The sequence below is a fragment of the Macrobrachium nipponense genome, chromosome 21 (genome assembly GCF_015104395.2).
Source record: "Macrobrachium nipponense isolate FS-2020 chromosome 21, ASM1510439v2, whole genome shotgun sequence".
NCBI lineage: Eukaryota > Metazoa > Arthropoda > Malacostraca > Decapoda > Palaemonidae > Macrobrachium > Macrobrachium nipponense.
Genome location: NC_087212.1, coordinates 41,335,872 through 41,354,131, shown reverse-complemented (window position 1 = coordinate 41,354,131; position 18,260 = coordinate 41,335,872). Strand labels below are relative to the sequence as shown.

The window sequence follows — 18,260 nt, the reverse complement described above, 5'->3', positions numbered from 1 at the left end:
TTTGGGAAATGTTTTTTTTATCTTGCAAGAATCAGGCATGGGTTATTTCCTGTAACCTGAACATGGGTCAACAAATGGTCTGGTATCAGATCCGGTGTTATTTTAAGCTCTCATGGGAAGAAGGATCCAGTTCTTTAGATGCTGCAGTGTAGGCTTGGTGTGTGATCATGGGAGATCTAGAATTTTGGGAGTTTAGCTGGTATTGGAGGAGATCTGTTACATATATAATCACGATTTCACATAAGTGATTTATCAAACAATTACATGAGTTGTAAGCTTTCTTACCTGGCAGTCAAAAATGAACATTTCCTGGTGGCGGCGTCGGTGCTGCCATCGTTCGTTTAGGTGATACAGGTCCTGCCCACTTTCGGGAATACCCATTACTGCTGAGCTAACTATTGTCAATTCGTTTTCTGCTGGCAATAGAGTAACACCTGTGGTTTTTTGTTGAAGTCGACTTCCGTCACCATATTGGATTGTATCTTTTTGGTTATGTACTATTTCTTGGTTGGTTTATTTGCTTTATCAGTTAGCTTCCTTGTTATTAGCAAGTTATTGCAAAAATGTCTGATGCTAGTTCATCATCAGTTAGGTTTTGCAGCAGTGGCTGTAAAACTAGATTAAGTAAACTATGTTATGATCCGCACTCCAAATGTGTTAAATGTAGGGGTCATTGCTGTAGCAAGGAATTAACTTGTGATGAGTGCTGTAGTTTAGATGAACAAGGTTGGAAGACTTTTCAAGCTCATTTGGATAAAATGGACAAAGATAGGAAAAGGAAAGGAGCGCTTAGAACTGATAGTAAAGCTAGGGTAGAGACAACTCCTGTGCCTTTAGAGGCGAACAAACCGTCACTATCTTCACTTTTGTCTAATATTTCACCTATCGATAGTCCTCCAAATTCAGTACCAAATACTCCACCATTCCATGTATCCCATGTTTCCGATCCAAACACCATTTCCATGTTAGAGTCCAAAATGGACTAGAAATTTGAGTTCTTGGCAAAATCCGTAATGGATTTAGGGATGTCTTTTTGTGCTTTTGTAGAGAAGCCAAGTGAAAGGGCCAGTGTTGGTCCAAGTGTCAGTGTCGTGTCCGAGGAGGCGGCTGTCCGTCCCCCTATTTCTCCTAGACAAAGGTCACTGTTCGGATCCCCTAAGAAACGCCACTGGAAAGGCGTAGATGTCAGTGACTTGCAGTTGTCGTTTGACTCGGAAGTGCAGTTGCCTGTGTTGAGGCGACAGGTGTGGAGTGAATTAGTGTCGGGTCCATTGAAGAGACATGCGCTGTGTGCGAGAGGTACATCGCCGCCTATTAATAAATCCAAGGAGCACTGGAGTCCACAACCTTCCTGCAGTTTTGCTGCGGACCACATTTTCCGGGAAGATCATCAGTCCTCTTCGGATAGTGTAGCTTCGGACAAAGTTAGACGCTCTCGTGTGGTCCAGCGCTTGCGTGCTTGCGATGTCGACTCGCCTTGTCGTGTATCGATAGGAGTTTCGACTCGTTCACCTCATACGTCTAGTGTTGTTTTGACTCCCAGTCGATCGTTTTCGAAGAAGAGCCGTACGACAGCCACATCTTTGACTTCAACCAAGGATGATTCGAAAACCAAACCTTTGTTAGAGGATTCCGCTTTGGGCCCTTTTAGACATCAACTTCAAGAATTAATGGTCTTTTTGAAGAAAGCAATGAATTAGACTGAAGAAGAAGACAGGGTGTCTTCCATCCTGTCGGAAGAGGAAACTCTAGACCAGGAATTGAAAGCTTCTTCAGCTTATTCTAGTCTGTTAAGGTTCTTTTTACAGACTTATCCGGGCTTTTTTGAGCCAGCTTCTCCTTCTCCTCCTCCTCCGTCGATGTTCGTGAAGGATAGGAGGTCAGTGCCTTTGGGTTTACTGAAACCAGTTCTCTCTCAGTCCTTGAAGAAAGAACTGAAGGAAGTAGAAGAGTGGCTTGCTAAGAAGAGGGAGTCAGGCAAGGCTTCGTTCGCCTACCCTCTGTCGAAGCTGCAGAATAAAACCTATAGGTTTTATGCAACAGGAGAAGTTCCTTACTTGGGAGTATCTTCCTCCTCCCAAGGAGACTCCTCCGGCCTCGTAGACTCACACAGAAGAGCAGCGTTCTCGGCTGCGAAAGTGTTGTTCTCTTCACCCGAGTTGGATCACCTGGTGAAGAACTTGTACAAAGTGATCAAAGTCTTTAGCTTTTTGGATTGAACAATAGCAGCGTTAGCCAAAAAAATAAAAGATTGCCAGTCTCTGGATGGAGAATTTTCTGCAGACTGGCTCAATGTTTTGTCCTGTGCGGACAGGGCAGGGAGAGATGATGGTTCAGGGGAATTGGCCGCTCTGTTTACTATGGGAGTACTCAAGAAGAGAGAACGGTGGTGCTCCTTCACATCTCAAGGAGTAACCACGAACCAAAAATCGGCATTGTTGTTCTCCCCCTTGAGTAAGTCTCGCCTGTTCCCAGAAGAAACTATTCAACAGGTACTGTCGGACCTCCAGAAAAAGTCTACTAATGACTTTCTTTCACAGTCAGCGAGAAGGCCTAAGGAACCTCCAGCGACGGGTGCTAAAGCTTCTCTACAAAAGCATCCCTTTCAAGGAGGCAAGTCGAGGTGGCAGCAGAGACCAAGGACTGACCTACGATCAACTTCTAAGAAACCGCCCTTTAAAACAGCAGAAAAATGAACGAAAGGTCCTTCACACACCCGTGCGGGCGAGACTCCACAACTACTGGGAGGAATGGAGACAAAGAGGAGCGGAACTTTGAGAGGGATATGTGATCCCATTTACACAGGATCCACCACTGTCCAATACACCTATCTGTTTGACAGCATACTCGACAGGGTCAACAAGAGCTTTGGCTTTAGCCAAAGAAGTAGAAAAACTCATCAGCAAAGAAGCCATAGAGGAGGTATCAGACAAGAACTCCCTATGATTCTACAACAGGCTCTTCGTAGTTCCCAAGGCATCAGGGGGATGGAGACCCGTGTTGGACTTAAACGCTCTGAACCTCTTCGTCCGGAAGACGAAATTCCGAATGGAAACCAGTCGATCGGTGATGTCGGCCATCCAACTGGGCGACTGGATGGTGTTTCTCGACATGAAGGATGCATACTTCCATGTCCCCATCCATCAGAACTCCAGGAAGTTCCTGAGATTCGTCTTCAAGAAGAGAGTCTTCCAGTTCAGAGCTTTCTGCTTCGGACTGTCAACCGCCCCTCAAGTATTTACATACTTGGATTCTTGCTCCCCTAGGAAAATGGCGGCATTTGATGGGGATCAACACAGCTTTTTACTTAGTCAACTGGCTCCTGAGAGCCAGGTTCAGTCATCAGTGTGTGAAGGAATAGAAGCCACTTATTTTGATGCAACAATTGGGTATTCTAATAAACACGGAGAAGTCCCAATTGATTCCAACTCAGAGGATTCTCTATTTAGGGATGATACTAGACTCTCTAGCTTTTCAGGCTTTTCTCTCCCCGAAGAGGATAGAGTCCTGCTTGTCGACAGTCCAACAATTTCTTGTTCACCCGTCCTGCTCAGCCCTCGAATGGATGAGCCTCCTCAGGACCTTGGCTTCAGTGGAGAGTTTTGTCAGGTTAGGACGCCTACACAGGAGTTTGCTTCAGTTCCTCCTGAAAGCAAATTGGTCTCAGAAGACACAACCGGACTCGCTAGTCTTGCCTTTGACGGAAGTGATAAAATTGGATCTTCATTGGTGGCATTCGAGGGAAAGATTACAAGAAGGACTTTCCTGAGTCGTGTCGAACCCCGACCTGCAGTTCTTCTCTGACACCTCGGACAGTGGCTGGGGAGCCCTTCTAGGAGACAGGAGAGTATCAGGTCTGTGGACAGAACGAGAAAAGACCTTACACGTCAATATGAAAGAATTAAAAGCCATCCTCTTAGGACTTCAAGTGTTCGACACTTTACTCACTGGAAGGAAGATAGCGATCCATTCGGACAGCACCACAGCGTTATCATACGTACAGAAGCAGGGAGGGACCCACTCTTCCTCTCTCAACAAGATAGCCGAAGATCTCCTCACCTGGATGAACGAGAAGAGGATCACCCTTTTTCCAAGATTCGTCCAAGGAAAAATGAATGTTATTGCAGACGAACTGAGTCATGTGAATCAGGTTTTACAGACAGAATAGACTCTGAATGAGTGTGTGTCAGGACCTCTGGAAGCTTTGGGGAAGACCATCAATAGACTTGTTTGCCACATCAAGGAACAATCACCTCCCTTTTTTCTGTTCTCCGATTCCAGAACCACTAGCGTGGGGAACAGATGCAATGCTGCTAGATTGGACAGGACTAGACGTTTACACTTTTCCTTTCTTCGGGATGATAAGAGAGGTATTAAACAAGCTTCAATCACACCAGAATGTGACAATGACCCTAGTATCTCCATTCTGGCCCAGGAAAGAGTGGTTCCTGGACCTTCTCAGTCTGCTAGTGGATTTTCCCATACTACTTCCACAAAATCCATCGCTTCTCAGACAACCCCGTTTCAACCAATATCACCAAGGATTGTCTGCTCTGGCCCTGATAGGATTCAGACTGTCAGGAACCTCGTCAGAGCAAAAGGTTTTTCGTGAAGGGCGTCAGAAGCTATTTCTAGCTGCAGAAGAAGCTCTTCTGCCAAGCTCAACCAGTCCAAGTGGAGAGTCTTCAGGTCATGGTGCAAACGACATAGCATCTCTTCTTCTGAGGGACTCCAAGAAGTTGGTCACTTCGACTATTAAAGGATATAGGGCCATGCTTACATCAGTATTTAAGCATAGAGGCCTCGACATCTCGTCAAATCAGGACATCAGTGACCTGATCAGATCCTTTAGTTCCTCCAAAATATTCAAGCCCGAAGAATTGGAATGGAATTTGGATGTAGTTTTAAGGTTGCTCTCCAGTCCCCAATTCGAACTGCTGAATTCGGTAACCTTAAGAGATGTAACTAGGAAGGCACTACGTATTCCTCGTCGCCTTAGCCACAGGGGGAAGAGTAAGAGAGTTGTAGGTGATGAGTAAGGAAGTGGGTTTCGCCCAGGGCAGTGCAGTTTGTTCATATGTAACAGTTCCTTGCTAAGAACGAGGATCCTTCGAATCCTTGGCCCCATTCTTTCAGGATAAAGAACTTATCGGATTTAGTCGGGGCGGAAGACGAGGAACGCACGTTGTGTCCGGTCAGAGCCATCAGACACGACCTGACTAGGACAGGAACTTTGAGAGGAGAGTTGAACTGACTCTGGTGCTCAGTGAGAGACCCGTCTCGGCCTCTTTCGAAGAATGCAGTGTCGTTCTTCCTGAAGAGTTTGATATGAGAAGCGCATGCCCAAACTCAGGAACAAACTCTTCATGTGCTAAAAGTAAAGACGCACGAGATTTGTGCAGTAGCAACGTCTTTGGCTTTCAGACAAAATATGTCTCTATCCATTATGCAAACAACATTCTGGAGGTCGAAATCGGTGTTTGCATCTCAATATTTGAAGGAGGTAGAAACTACTTTCGAAAACTGTTTTAGATTGGGACCATTGTCAGTAGCGGGAATGGTGTTGGGAGGGGAAGTATAGGGGACCCAGTTTTTTCCCTCTACTATCTCCTCGCTTTGGATTTGAGGTTGAGTTTTTGGGAAGCCTGGGGTTACATGTACCCGAAGTACCCTCCAGTTCTTATATCTGGTTAAGGGTATCATATGGTTTTCAGTGTAGGTGATGGTGTTGTGTTGTTTTATCTGGTCTTTCACCCAGGGCAAGGGCAAATTATTGATGTTTTGTCAATCATCGGTGTACTTTCATGGTTGGAAAACCCACCATTAGTAGGGACTACCCTGGCCATTACTACCACTTCTACGTGATGAGAGCGCCGACCAGAGGCAGTATCTGCCTGTAGCTGCTCTCTCACAAGGTAAAAGTACTGCAAAAATTATATATAATGTGAGCGCATGATCATTGTTTTTGTTCATAAAGCTGTCCATATACCCACCTTCCGGGTAATGTGGATTCAGCTAATGTAATTGATTTGGTAAGTCACTTATGTGAAAATATTTTAATGATAAAATAAGGTTTCACATATATTTACCAAAGAATTACATAATCAGAGCCCTCCCTCCTCCCCACAGATGGACGTTGCGGCTCAATGAATTGACAATAGTTAGCTCAGCAGTACCGGGTATTCCTGAAAGTGGGCGGGACCTGTATCACCTACATGAGTGATGGCAGTGCCGCCGCCGCCGCCAGGAAATTTGAATTTTCGACTGTCAGGTAAGAAAGCTTACAGCTAATGTAATTGTTTGGTAAGTATATGTGAAACCTTGTTTTATCATTAAAATATCATATTTTTAACTATCAGAGGAACTTCAAGCAGTGTGTATGTACAGTAGAGCACAACTAGCAATGTTGATCAGACAAACCATCTTCCCTTCTTTAAGTATATGTATATATATATGCAAATAGATTCTTCTGTTATATATATTATTACAGTATATATATATATATATATATATATATATAATTATATATATAATATATAATATATATATATATATATATATATATATATATATATATATATGATATTGATACACAGTGTGTATGTATGTATACATCATGTGAAAGTATATTTATAAATATTCTATATACTTATGACATTATTAAATATTTTTTTATTCGACTAGATGTTGATGCCATTATTGTTTATTCCTTTTATTCAGAATAGGCAGAATAGGAAAGACCATTCTTGAACAGAAGCTTGGAAGAGTGGGGCATTTCATTTTGCTGTTCTGGATAGGAACAGTGTGCTAAGGGACCAACTAAACAAAAGAAATAATAATCTGCCTACAGAATGGCTCTGAATTTTCAGCTACGTTCAGTTTTTTTTTAAGAACTAATAAATCTGAATGTAGGCATATTCACAACTTGGAACAGAATGTTACCAATATTTAACAGTGTATTTAAAAGTATTTTTTGTTTAACAGGCATGTTTTTATTAGGTGAAAATTCAGTTTCATGCCTGATCGTATTCATGCTGTAAGTTTTATCAGGCACATACCCCAACAGCTGCATCCTGAAATATGTTTCAGAGTGAGCCAAGTGTGTTTTTGGCTGCACAAGGACCTTTCTTTACCTCTTTTCATATCAGCTGTTACTTGATCAGAACATGGGGAGGTTTTTCCATACAGTTAAAATTTCTGTACTCCAATTATGTGCTTTAATGTCCTTTGCAAATTGTCATCTCTGAGCAGCATGTGATGGGACTTTGTATGTCTTTACAGTATATCCATTCTATTCTATGTTGTGTTGGTCACCTTTTGATAAAAAAAAGTTCCCATACTGGATTATAGTTAAATGTAAATGTCTTTACCACATTGTGAATAATTGCTTTGAACAGCATTTGAGACAATTTGTATGTTTGTTTGTTTATTTCCAAGGTGAACATTGACACCCAAAGCAACTATCACTGAGTCTTACTCTAAATGACCTTTGCTAAATAATTATTTTTGAGAATGACTTTGGTCAGATGTTATACTACCAGTGAAACAGTTGTCATACTGTAATGAATATAATTATTCACTGTAATATTTTTGTTTCTCAACAGAGGTGAAGACTATGTCTCTTGATGCAGAGGAGCAAGATGATGAATTACTTGCTTTGGCAAGTATCTATGTGGATGCTTTTACTTCAGCCCAAGATCAAGATGAGGAAGAAATCAGGAAGGGTGGTGAGCTAGCAATCCTTTTAGATCTTCCACCAGATTTTTCCCTGATTGAAAAGCAGACTAGAGAGAATGGTATGTTGGATTTACTTACGTTGGGAATAAGCTTTCAAAATTACTGTTTTGTGAACAAATTTTGGTTATTAATTTACCAGTATTGCTGGAAAAATATTTGGTGTGGTTTCAAGATCTTTTTTTTTTTTTTTTTTTTTTTTTAAAGTTTCCGATAAGGGGTTACTGCCAATAGTCCTTGAAAAGCTATTAATGTATAGTAAGGATTCAGGAACTGATAATGACTTTGAAAAACTTGAAATAGACTCATTACTCACTGGGAGCAAGCAGTGAGGCAAGAAGATCTAAATTATGGGAAAGATGGGAAAATGAGGAGTTTGTTCCTTAAATGACTTAATCTCTGTTTTTGCAAAGTGTCATCTGCAGAATCTGTCATTATTATTATAAATGCTACGATTATTGTTATTACTGTTACATATTTTCCTTATTTCATTATTACTGTGACTATTATCAGTATTATAGACTTTTGCCACATTTAATTTTCATATTTAGCCGTCTGGACCTGACTACTGTAAGCACCTAAGGTTCCTAGCTGGAATTTAATTATATACAATCTGTTCACTAATTGTTATAATTTTTAATGCTTTTCTTTTTTACTATACAATATGTATTATTACTGTTATTACCATTATTATGATTACGTCTTTTATACTACTTCAGCAACTGTGTGGATATTGTCAATTAATCATTTTTTATCATGTTATCTCATGTATCGGGATTGTGTATGTTATTATCTATATTTTGAATATTACATGTAATATGGCCTTGAGCTGAAAATTAAATTTATTATAATTATTATTAAAAAGTCACACTAATTTCCTTTTAATTTCAGGTGTGGTTCATGAGGAGAAACACTTTGTGGAACATTTGCCCCCAGTCTATGTTCATTTTACTTTTCCTCCTTCATATCCATCAACTTTGCCACCTTCATTTACTCTCTCTTGCAAGTGGTTAAATAGAGCACAAGTAAGTTGCTGTTTAGAACTCTTATGGTTTCTTTTGTCTTTGTTATTCATATTCATACTCTTATAGACTAGTGTTGACTTTTCTAAAACCTCAAAATCAGTAAGTTTGCATTTGGAAATCAGTAAGTTCTATGACTTATTCTTAAGAAATTTTTGAGGATATGTTCATGGCTTTCAAGAATCTACTATACCTACGAATGTACAAAGCAAAAAAAAAAATTTTATAGGCTATTTTCATTTATCAGATAAAGTGATATGTACTTTAGAGCTTATTGACTGAAAGGAGGAGTTTTGAGTGCTCTTGAGCAGTCAATTTTTGGGGTACAATTGTGTACTATGTTACTTCATTGTTGAAAAGGGTTCAACCAGAGCCCTTGCATTTCTTTAAAACCTCCTGATGGCCTTGACATTATCATGAGTCATGAGAAAAGTTTTCAAGTTAGAGATGGTAGGACAAGTTGGGAGTAAAATGTCTTTCATTTACAGATTTTTAGGATATAGTAGTATTTATATTGAAGCCTGAGCAGATTGAAGTGCAGGTTTATTATAAAGGCTAGCTTCAAAAAGTAGCAAAACCCATTTATAAATGTCATGTTGGTAGGAACCAAATACCTTCTTTTGTTAGACAGACTCCTAAAGGATGCAAAGGTTATGGTATCAAGCATAACTATGAAAGGTGAAAATTATGTGAGGGACTTATAGATTCTGGATTTTTTTAGATGTGGATCATAATTATTAATTAGTTTAACCAGATCACCACAGCACTTTTTAAGTCTCAGAGTATTTTATAGCTTCGAGGACCTTGTAAGTGTATTTTCTTGGATTATATTGTGGTCTGATGCTGAGAACTTAGCCATTATTATTAAGTACATATTTGACTCTATCCAGATTTTTATGGAGTGTTATTTGTATGTGGAAAGTAGCAGTTCAGTACTTTGTTTGCTGGTACATTATTATTATTGAGTTATGTTCTTGTCAACTAAGGACTGTATCTTGAATGTTTTGTGATGAACAGAATCCGAATACAGTAGAGGAAGGTGGTGAACTTTGTAATGTAAGTGTTTTTTCATGTTTTTTTCAGTAATTTACTTCATTCTTTAATTTCTTTCAGTTGACACAACTTTGCCATGAATTAGATCGACTGTGGGAAGAAAACAAAGGTGATGTTATCATGTTTACGTGGTCACAGTTCCTGAAGGATGAAACTTTGAACCTTCTAGGGATCATTGATGTGCTAAATGTGGAAACCATTAGACCTGTGAGGCAGTCGTCAATCTGTATCGCACAAAATAGCCCAGATACAAACCAGGACAGTGGTATTGTGCCTGATGATGAAGCAAGAGCTCAACTTTGTAGTGTAGATGGTGTAGATAGTGAGAGTGATAAGAGTAATGCTGTAACTGGGGCTATCAGCTTGGTAGTGTCAAGACAGAATAGTCAGACTTATGACTGTAGAACTATTCAAGACATTGCCCCAAAGACAAACCTACTGAAACTTCTCAGAGACTATGATGAAGAAATGAGACAAAAAGTCTTTACCACCAGGAACTTTGAATGTAAAGTTTGTTTCATGGATAAGTCTGGTGCACATTGCCTTGAGTTTTGGCCTTGTAGACATGTATATTGCAAGGATTGTATGTCATCTTATTTTGAGGTGCAGATCAGTGAAGGGAATATAAAGTTTCTCAGATGCCCAGAAGATAAGTGTGAATCTGAGGCTAACCCCAAGCAGGTAAGATTTTAGTTTGATATTTGATATTTTGTATCAAATATCAATCCACCACTGGTTATAAGATTTTAACATTATTGCTTCCAGAATCTGCTTTCAGAGCCCCCCAAAATTTATTAAAACTATTATTTGAAATGAACCTTACCTCTCCATCATATAGCTGCCAGTGGTAGTTTGACAGATTGAAACAAAAAACGAGAACACTCGGCTTTCTATGAATATCCATCCTTTATCCATCTACTTCCCCCACCCCCACCCCCACCATTGGTCCGATAAGCACAAACACTCATAGCCAGTCTACTTCTATTATTGCTGGTTTTGGTAGGAGTTCGACAGATTCTATCGGTTTTCTGTTGGTTAGTTCTTTATTCTTTTAATATTCATTTGGTAAGAGCCTGTAAAGTGAAAGAGGTAAGTGTTGCTGTAATATAAATTATTCCAGTTTCATTGACTCTCATGGTATGTTTTTGCTGAGAGAAAGGTTATGATTGGATAACTCTATGCATCATAGCTGAACGAATTGCAGTAATTGGTCGCAAATAAAGAGCTTGTTAGGCTGTAGAAACAACTGTAGACGGTAATAGTACTTGTAAGACTTACATTAAAGGGATGCATGTCGTTTGCTTTCCTACTTAGTAACTGGTTAGGTCCTATGCTGCTTCTCTTAGATTTGTTACTCCAAATGAGCTTCCCATTGATTCAGGGCCATTAGATTTGATAGGATGGCGTAATTTTTTGTTTAACTTTGTGCGAGTTTTGTAGGATATTTTTGTTGTATATCATCATTAGTGTTTTCTTTTCTGCAATTCTCTTCCTAGAGTTTTGCTAAGTTTGACAACCTGTATGGAGGAAAGGCCAATGCCCCCATTTTTTCTTGCCCTGTCCATGGCTTGTTCTGCTTTTCTCCATTATGGCTTGAAGTGACAGGAAACCATGACATGTCAGAAAGTACTGTGGATCTGTGCCCTTAGTTCCCATCTTCTGTTAGTTCTGGTAGAGCACCAGGTCCTGCAGTAATTTCACCAGTTTTAGCATCAGAATTTGTTGTCCTATAGGATCATTTGGGTAAATGTAAGAGGAATTTCCCAACAATATTTCCCCTCTTAATTTTTTTGTATCGGATCGGTCTGGTAGCAATGATTCGGCTTTTTCTGGCAGTATTTTTGCGAGCTTAAGCTTCTTTGTCAAGAAAAGTTACCTTTTGCTTTGATCAGCTTCGCTTCAATCCCTTGTACTGTAGCTAAGGAACATTTGCTTTTTTAAGGCTTATTATAAGTATTAGTTAGGTGCTAGTGAGAAGCCTAGACTGTCTTTGGCTTTCCTTTGGACAGTATTGTAGATTTTTTCTGATACGGCGATAATGAGCCTTGCAGATTTGAGGCATCAGTAGTATGCATCTAGCATGAATTTGCACATTTTGCCACAGTGCCTCAATCTGGCGCGGGCATTTCCATCACTTACCTGTACGATTTTGCTTTCACGCCTATCGCATGCATGCTTATCACGTGCATGTGTTCAAGGCTTTAATGTAGTTCGTGTAAAGGGAGCCTCTCCTCAAATTTTTGGTTTTTGCTGTCATATATTGGAGAAAGAGAACTACGTCGTAATCTAAGGGTCTCTTTCCAAATACGAGGGAGCATTGGGAAGGACTAGTTCCTGAGCAGGATTTTCTTTCAGAGAAGTTTCACCTTTATTCGCCCTGTTTATTGCTGATAATCACTTCTACGAGGTTTTCAGTTCTTATTGGAGTTAATTTTTAGTGAAGCAGAGGTCTTCTCATTCAAGGTCACATTATTTTCGGGAAGTTTTTTGACCTGGCTGAATCAAGCTTGGGTTCTTTCCTTTTACCTGAACATGGGTCAATAGGTGGTCTTTTATCAGATTTGATGTTAGTTTAAGCTCTCATGGAAGAAGGATCTAGTCCTTTAGATGCTGCAGTGCAGGTCTGGGGCATGCATATGATAGATCTAGTATTTTGGGAGTTTAACCGGTATTGGAGGACATCAGTTACACTGATATCCCAAATTTTTAGCACTCAGAGGAACTTCAAGCAGCGTGTATGTACAGTAGACCACAATTAGCTGTATTATTAGACAAACCATCTCCCTTATATTTATACACATATTTAGGTATATATATATATATATAATGTATTGGTTTATATTTGTGCACTATACCTTTATGTATACTTATGACATCATTAAGTAGTTTTTATCCAGCAAGATATTGATGCCATTGTTGTTTATTCCTAGTGTTCAGAATAGGAAAGGCCCTTCTTTGGATGTAAACAGCAAAGATTGTGGCATTTCCTTTGGTTGTTCTGGATAGGAACAGTGTGCGAAGGGACCAACATGCAAAAGGAACAGTATTCTGCCCACAGAATGGCTCTGAATTTTCAACTATGTCAGTTTCTATAAGAATAACAAATCTAATAAATCTGAGTTTAGGCATATTCAACATTTGGAACAGAAAGTTACCAATATTTAACTTCCACTTACATGTCCTCTAACTGGTTTTGGCGTTTTCAGCAATGTTAGTCGGTTATGAACCCTTACATCTCTCATTTTATGTTTGGAGGAGAGATGCTTATCAAGTTTAGTGCTTCCAAGGATTATAGGATGTTCCTGGTAGTACTTTTGATGGCATAGGAGGAATGATTTTGGGTTCAGTTGCCTCTTTAGTATGTTTTCATAGAACTCTCTCTTCTAAAGTTCTTCTAAAACTTCCACATGCTAAAAGGCGCTGATATTCACGTTGACACCATAACCATTGTGTGCTAGAGTGAGGTTTGTGATCTATTGTCAAGTTGGCAAGAGGTTCAACTACTGTTTTCAGAGCAGTGGTTAGTTGCTCTCTTCTGGAGTTGGGCTGGAGGTGTTTCCTGAGCATGCACTTCTATAGGCAACTTCATTCATTTCTTAGTTTTCTAGGTACTCTTAATTGCTGTCAGTTCCAGGTATGTATTAGAGGTTTTAGGTCTTTGTCTTCCTGTGTTATAGATAATGCTATATACTAGACTAGACATTGTGTACAACCTGGACCACAAGAGGTCTTTAGGTTGGGTGTAATTAAGGTGCCTGGTACACCGAAACTGTTTCATGGAACCTTGATGGATTTAGTTTTTGCCTCTAAAACATGTTTGAGACTTGAGTAAAAGCCTTTTGAAGCAGTTAAACCCTCTCGTGGTATCCCTAGGACCTGTGATATGTGAAGAGAATTACAAGTGTTGTGGAATGCTGGCTTTTGCATTGAAGGTACTAGTGTTTTGTTTTGACCTATATTGAGAGCAAAAATATCTATTTTGAGTCTTTTTCCCTCAGGATTGTAAAATGCAGAGTGGACCTTACTTCAAGGTACATAATGAGTTTGAAACTTATATGCGGCATGTTGAGGAAGTGTAGGAATACTCCTACGCTAGACAGCTGAATCCTAGCATAAAAACGTTGTCTGCAACATGAACCCCTAATGTCTCGATCATCCCGAATACACAAATTCTGAAAGATTAAAGCATTACCAACCACGTTCTCAGTAAATGTATAACTAGATAAATCAAAGATACATGAAACATTAATGTCATAATACAAATGTTTTAAAAATATTTTAAATATAACAAATGTAAAATGGTAAAGAACGAAAGATAGCTGGCCCCTCGCCCTCTGAAGGGGTAATACCACCTTGGGAGACAGACCACCGTTACATGTAACAGCTGATGATGAAGCAGAGGAAGCATGAGGCACATCTGCAATTTGCATCTGTCGCAAAGGAACTTGAACACAGGAATCCTGGAAGGCCATCTAAAAATGATGACGGCCACAGAACTTGTAGGCTGGGTAAATATGAAACAAACCCTGGGCTTAGGTAAAAAAAAAACCAGCTTGGAGGAGGAGAGCAAAGTGAAAGTCAACTCTCCAAGGCAGTTAAAGAAAGACTGACACATAACGAGGTTCTAAGCCCGGTAGGTGACCAGGTTTTACCTTGTTTATACTTGAACATGAGTTGCCAGATACCACAGATTCCTTGCTTTACAGTCTTTTCGTTGTTTTTAACCTGTTTCCAGCTGGCACTAGAAGATTATCGTAGTGTTAAGACTGAAGTTTTGTTAGCTATGAAAAATACTAATTGTTTAAAAATTTGTCGTTTTTCCATTATTTGGTCAAATTAACATACAACCTCATCCCAAGTTATTACCTTACTGGAGGTAATATTCATTATGAAAAATTTAGTGGATGTTCTCCAACACTGAGCTAAGTACTAATAGCAATGAAAGGGACTCAACATCCAGAGATTGGCTGTAGACAGTTGACTGTGGGTATCCGCTGTTATGGACCTGTTTGAGACTAAAGGGAGTTGTCATTTTGTCAATTTTTTGTTCACAAGTGCAAGTTCTTCTATGTTGGGCAGTGACACCAAGCTGTTCCTTGGTTAGGTCTAGACTGTAATGCCTTTCATAATCATGCTCGGTTTCAGGAAGTCTAGTGCATTAGGGCAACTTTATATAAGTTGTCCCTTGGTGTTGATTACCCCAGGTGACCAGGAAAGGCTTCTTAGTCTACTGGGAAGGTTTCTGCTCCCCACACCCTTGCTTTGGTTCTTGCCTCTCCAGCAAAAGCCTGGATTAGGTGGAATGAAATTGCTAGACCATTGGGAAGAGTATCCTGTTTATCAACAAAAGAAAATTAATGTGTGTGCATAATGTTGTGCTCCATAGCATATCAGAGACAATGCACTTGGAAGGATATTTACATGTTCAGTCCATATGTGCATGTTCAGTCCATAGGACATTTTGCAGCTGCGTGTTGGGTTATCCCTTGCCTCTGCGCTCACAGTGGATCCTTACACTTTTCAACAAATGATGAAGTAACAGAATTGTGGTGTTCATAGGCAGGCAAATACATTGAGAACACCAAATTGTGGTGGTTTGAGCTTGTACTTATATTGATTGTTTCTATAGATAGAGGCTCATACTTTTAGGAATTTGGTATATGTAGTAGCTGTGATTTTAAGATATGAAAGTAAGTTGGAAACCAGATTACCATTGATGTGAAAATCAACTTGAATCTGGTTATGCTCCAAGCTCTTGAAGTAGCCATCACCATCCAATGTCATTCATATGTAATACTTATGTCACTGATAAACTTTTGCTGATTGGTAATTTTATATTCCTCAAGAGTACTGAATTGTGTAGTGGTGAACTTTTAATTTTCCTGGGTCTTTTACCATAAAATAGTGACAATAGAAACTTTTTATGTATATTTACTTGAATTTATGTGTGTAGATTAGAATAGGATTGCCAGAAAATGTAATTTCTAGATTTGGTTATGTTCATGAATTTGATTACTTTGCCTAGTACTAAATGTAAGTTTTAATTTTTATTAGGTCCAAGAGTTAGTTCCTGAAACCTTATATCAGCGTTGGGAAGAAATGCTATTGAACTCTACTCTTTCTTCACTTGGTGACATACAAGTTTGCCCTCGTATGCACTGCCAGTATCCAGTTACCATTGAAGATCGGCAAGGTCATTGTCCTTCCTGCAAGTTTGTCTTCTGTGGGCTTTGCAGGTATGGTTCTTAAGGTTACTGGTAAGATTCTTTTTTACTTTTATTTGGTAATTTTGTCCATGTAGGATTGTTGCCTATTGAAATTGAACATTAAGTATAGATTTTAATAATATGGAATATGTGAATATTGTAAACTCGAAAGATTAAAAATATTATAGGACAAGAGCCTTAGTAACGTGGAATATTCTGTTTCCCATAACATTTAAAACAAAAAAGGTGACAGTCATGTAAAAGACAGAATCAAGTATGATAGGAGAGCATTTCATTAGTGTTTTTATAAGTAAAAAAGGTAAATACCATTAATATACTGATATTAATTTTTTTTATATTAAAACCTTGTCTTAGTTTTGTAGGTGTTTATAAAAAATATACATATGGATCACTATGTTATTAAAGTTGTAATAATATACCAAATGATATACAATAAAATAACATCAAATAAACTTGTATTTTGGGAGGGGAATATTTTGTAAGATGTCTATTATATGCAGTGTTGAATTAGAAATGGTGCTTCATTTTGTGTGAAAGTTTACTAGTCATTTGAATGCTCAATAACGTTTTAAGTTAAGATGTAAATGCCATGTAGCCAAGCTTACCTTTGTGTATATGCTATCTGCATCATCCTCTATTCTCATCTACATGGTTTTTATTCAGTGATAATAAATTTTTGTATACCATACTATTCAAATGATAGCGCCTCATTGGCGTGATCGGTATGGTCTTGGCCTGCCACCTTGGTGGCGGTGAGTTCGATTCTCACAGCAAGATTATCTTTTCGAAATTGTAATAGCACTAGCCATGGTAGTAATAATGTTTGGGAATATACGTAACATTCATTTTCAATACACAATATCATTGTTATTCTGGTAGTAACTAATAGTTTAGAATGATCATATGTACTCTTCATTGTCAGGGGTTTGTCGCATGATGAAACAAACAAAATAAAGTTTTCCTGTTAGGTACATGTTTAGAAAAACATGAATAGAATCGGCTTTGCGACTTCGTTTATTTTGATATTTTTAATGATATAATGACTATCATTTGTACTACTAACACGGATCTGTTGAGTCCAGTGTTACCAATTTTGCATTTTTAATGTTAGCTTTCATTTTCTTGAAGTAATTAGAAAGAAAATTTTCAATCCAGCATCTGGCAGGAAAACTTGCATTTGTTTTCAAATACATCTAGCATACATATTTTGACATCAAAACTTTGTAATGTTGAGTTTAATATTTCTTTTATTCCAAAACTTTGTAATGTTAAGTTTAATATTTCTTTTATTCTACGTACTATGTTTGATATATCATGTAAGAAATAGAACAAAATCTTGCAAAACCATTTTCAGGAATTGAACAGAATAGGTTTCGAAATTATTAGGAATTATGTAACATAATGTACAAGTACACTGTGTATGTTAGAAACATGTTTGAATGGAAAAAGAGAGCAATTGGTTGAAATTGGCTGGGTGGCATTGTTGTGTATGATATGAATTTTTTCGCACTTTATGGAGCAAAATCTAGCAAGAAATTGCATTCCCCTTTGGCAACACTGGCCTAACCATAGTTTTGTTTTGTTGTTATTGAAGTCGTGTTCGCCGGGTTCTTTAAATTGTGCCCATATAAATGAGTTAATTATGTGGCATCCAAAAGCCCCGATTCTTTTACTCTTATGGGAAGGAAGCCTAAACGTCAGATGAAGGTTATTACGTGTAATATATTAACATGTGTTGTGAAGAAAAGAGGCCCACATGAGCATGCATATGTAGGCTTCTAGATGTAATCCATAGGCTATTAGGCTACATATGTACAGTAGCACGTATACTACATATATTTTTAAGGCTAATGTTGTGAAATAACTTTGAAACTATCTTGAATTTAGTTTAAGGCGATAGTTGAAGACATATTGGTGTTTGAACTAAAGTAGGCAGTTATAAACATTGGAATAGTGGTCCTGGGTGGGTTAGCTATTAAAGTAGGCAGTTTTTAGCAATTTTTGAGTGGGGTACCAGGATAACACGGGTATTTACTTTTCAAGGGGGGTTTTGGGCCCTGTCCCCCGCGATTATCGAGGCCCTACTGTAATAGAAGTTCACTTTCAACATGGTTCAGAAGTTATGTAAAGCCGTTGGTCCCGTTGCTGAATAACCACTGGTTCCATGCAACGTAAAAACACCATACAAGCAAACCATTCAAATGACAATACAGTGGACCCCCTG

The 18,260-nt window shown here is 38.7% G+C and overlaps 1 protein-coding gene across 7 annotated transcripts in view; it reads left to right on the top strand.

Moving 5' to 3' along the window:
* The window catches only part of LOC135197955 (E3 ubiquitin-protein ligase RNF14-like), a 109,311-nt gene that overhangs the window by 13,116 nt on the left and 77,935 nt on the right, over positions 1-18,260 (top strand). For 5 of the 7 annotated variants that reach the window (XM_064225252.1, XM_064225249.1, XM_064225254.1 and 2 more), the window contains exons 2-6: positions 6,130-6,271; positions 7,605-7,796; positions 8,626-8,759; positions 9,870-10,490; positions 15,864-16,045. In XM_064225252.1, the coding sequence (XP_064081322.1) occupies positions 6,223-6,271; positions 7,605-7,796; positions 8,626-8,759; positions 9,870-10,490; positions 15,864-16,045 (1,178 nt within the window). In that variant the 5' untranslated portion in view covers positions 6,130-6,222. The remainder of the gene's footprint in view (positions 1-6,129; positions 6,272-7,604; positions 7,797-8,625; positions 8,760-9,869; positions 10,491-15,863; positions 16,046-18,260) is intronic. The other 2 variants (XM_064225250.1, XM_064225251.1) reach the window with 1 other exon arrangement.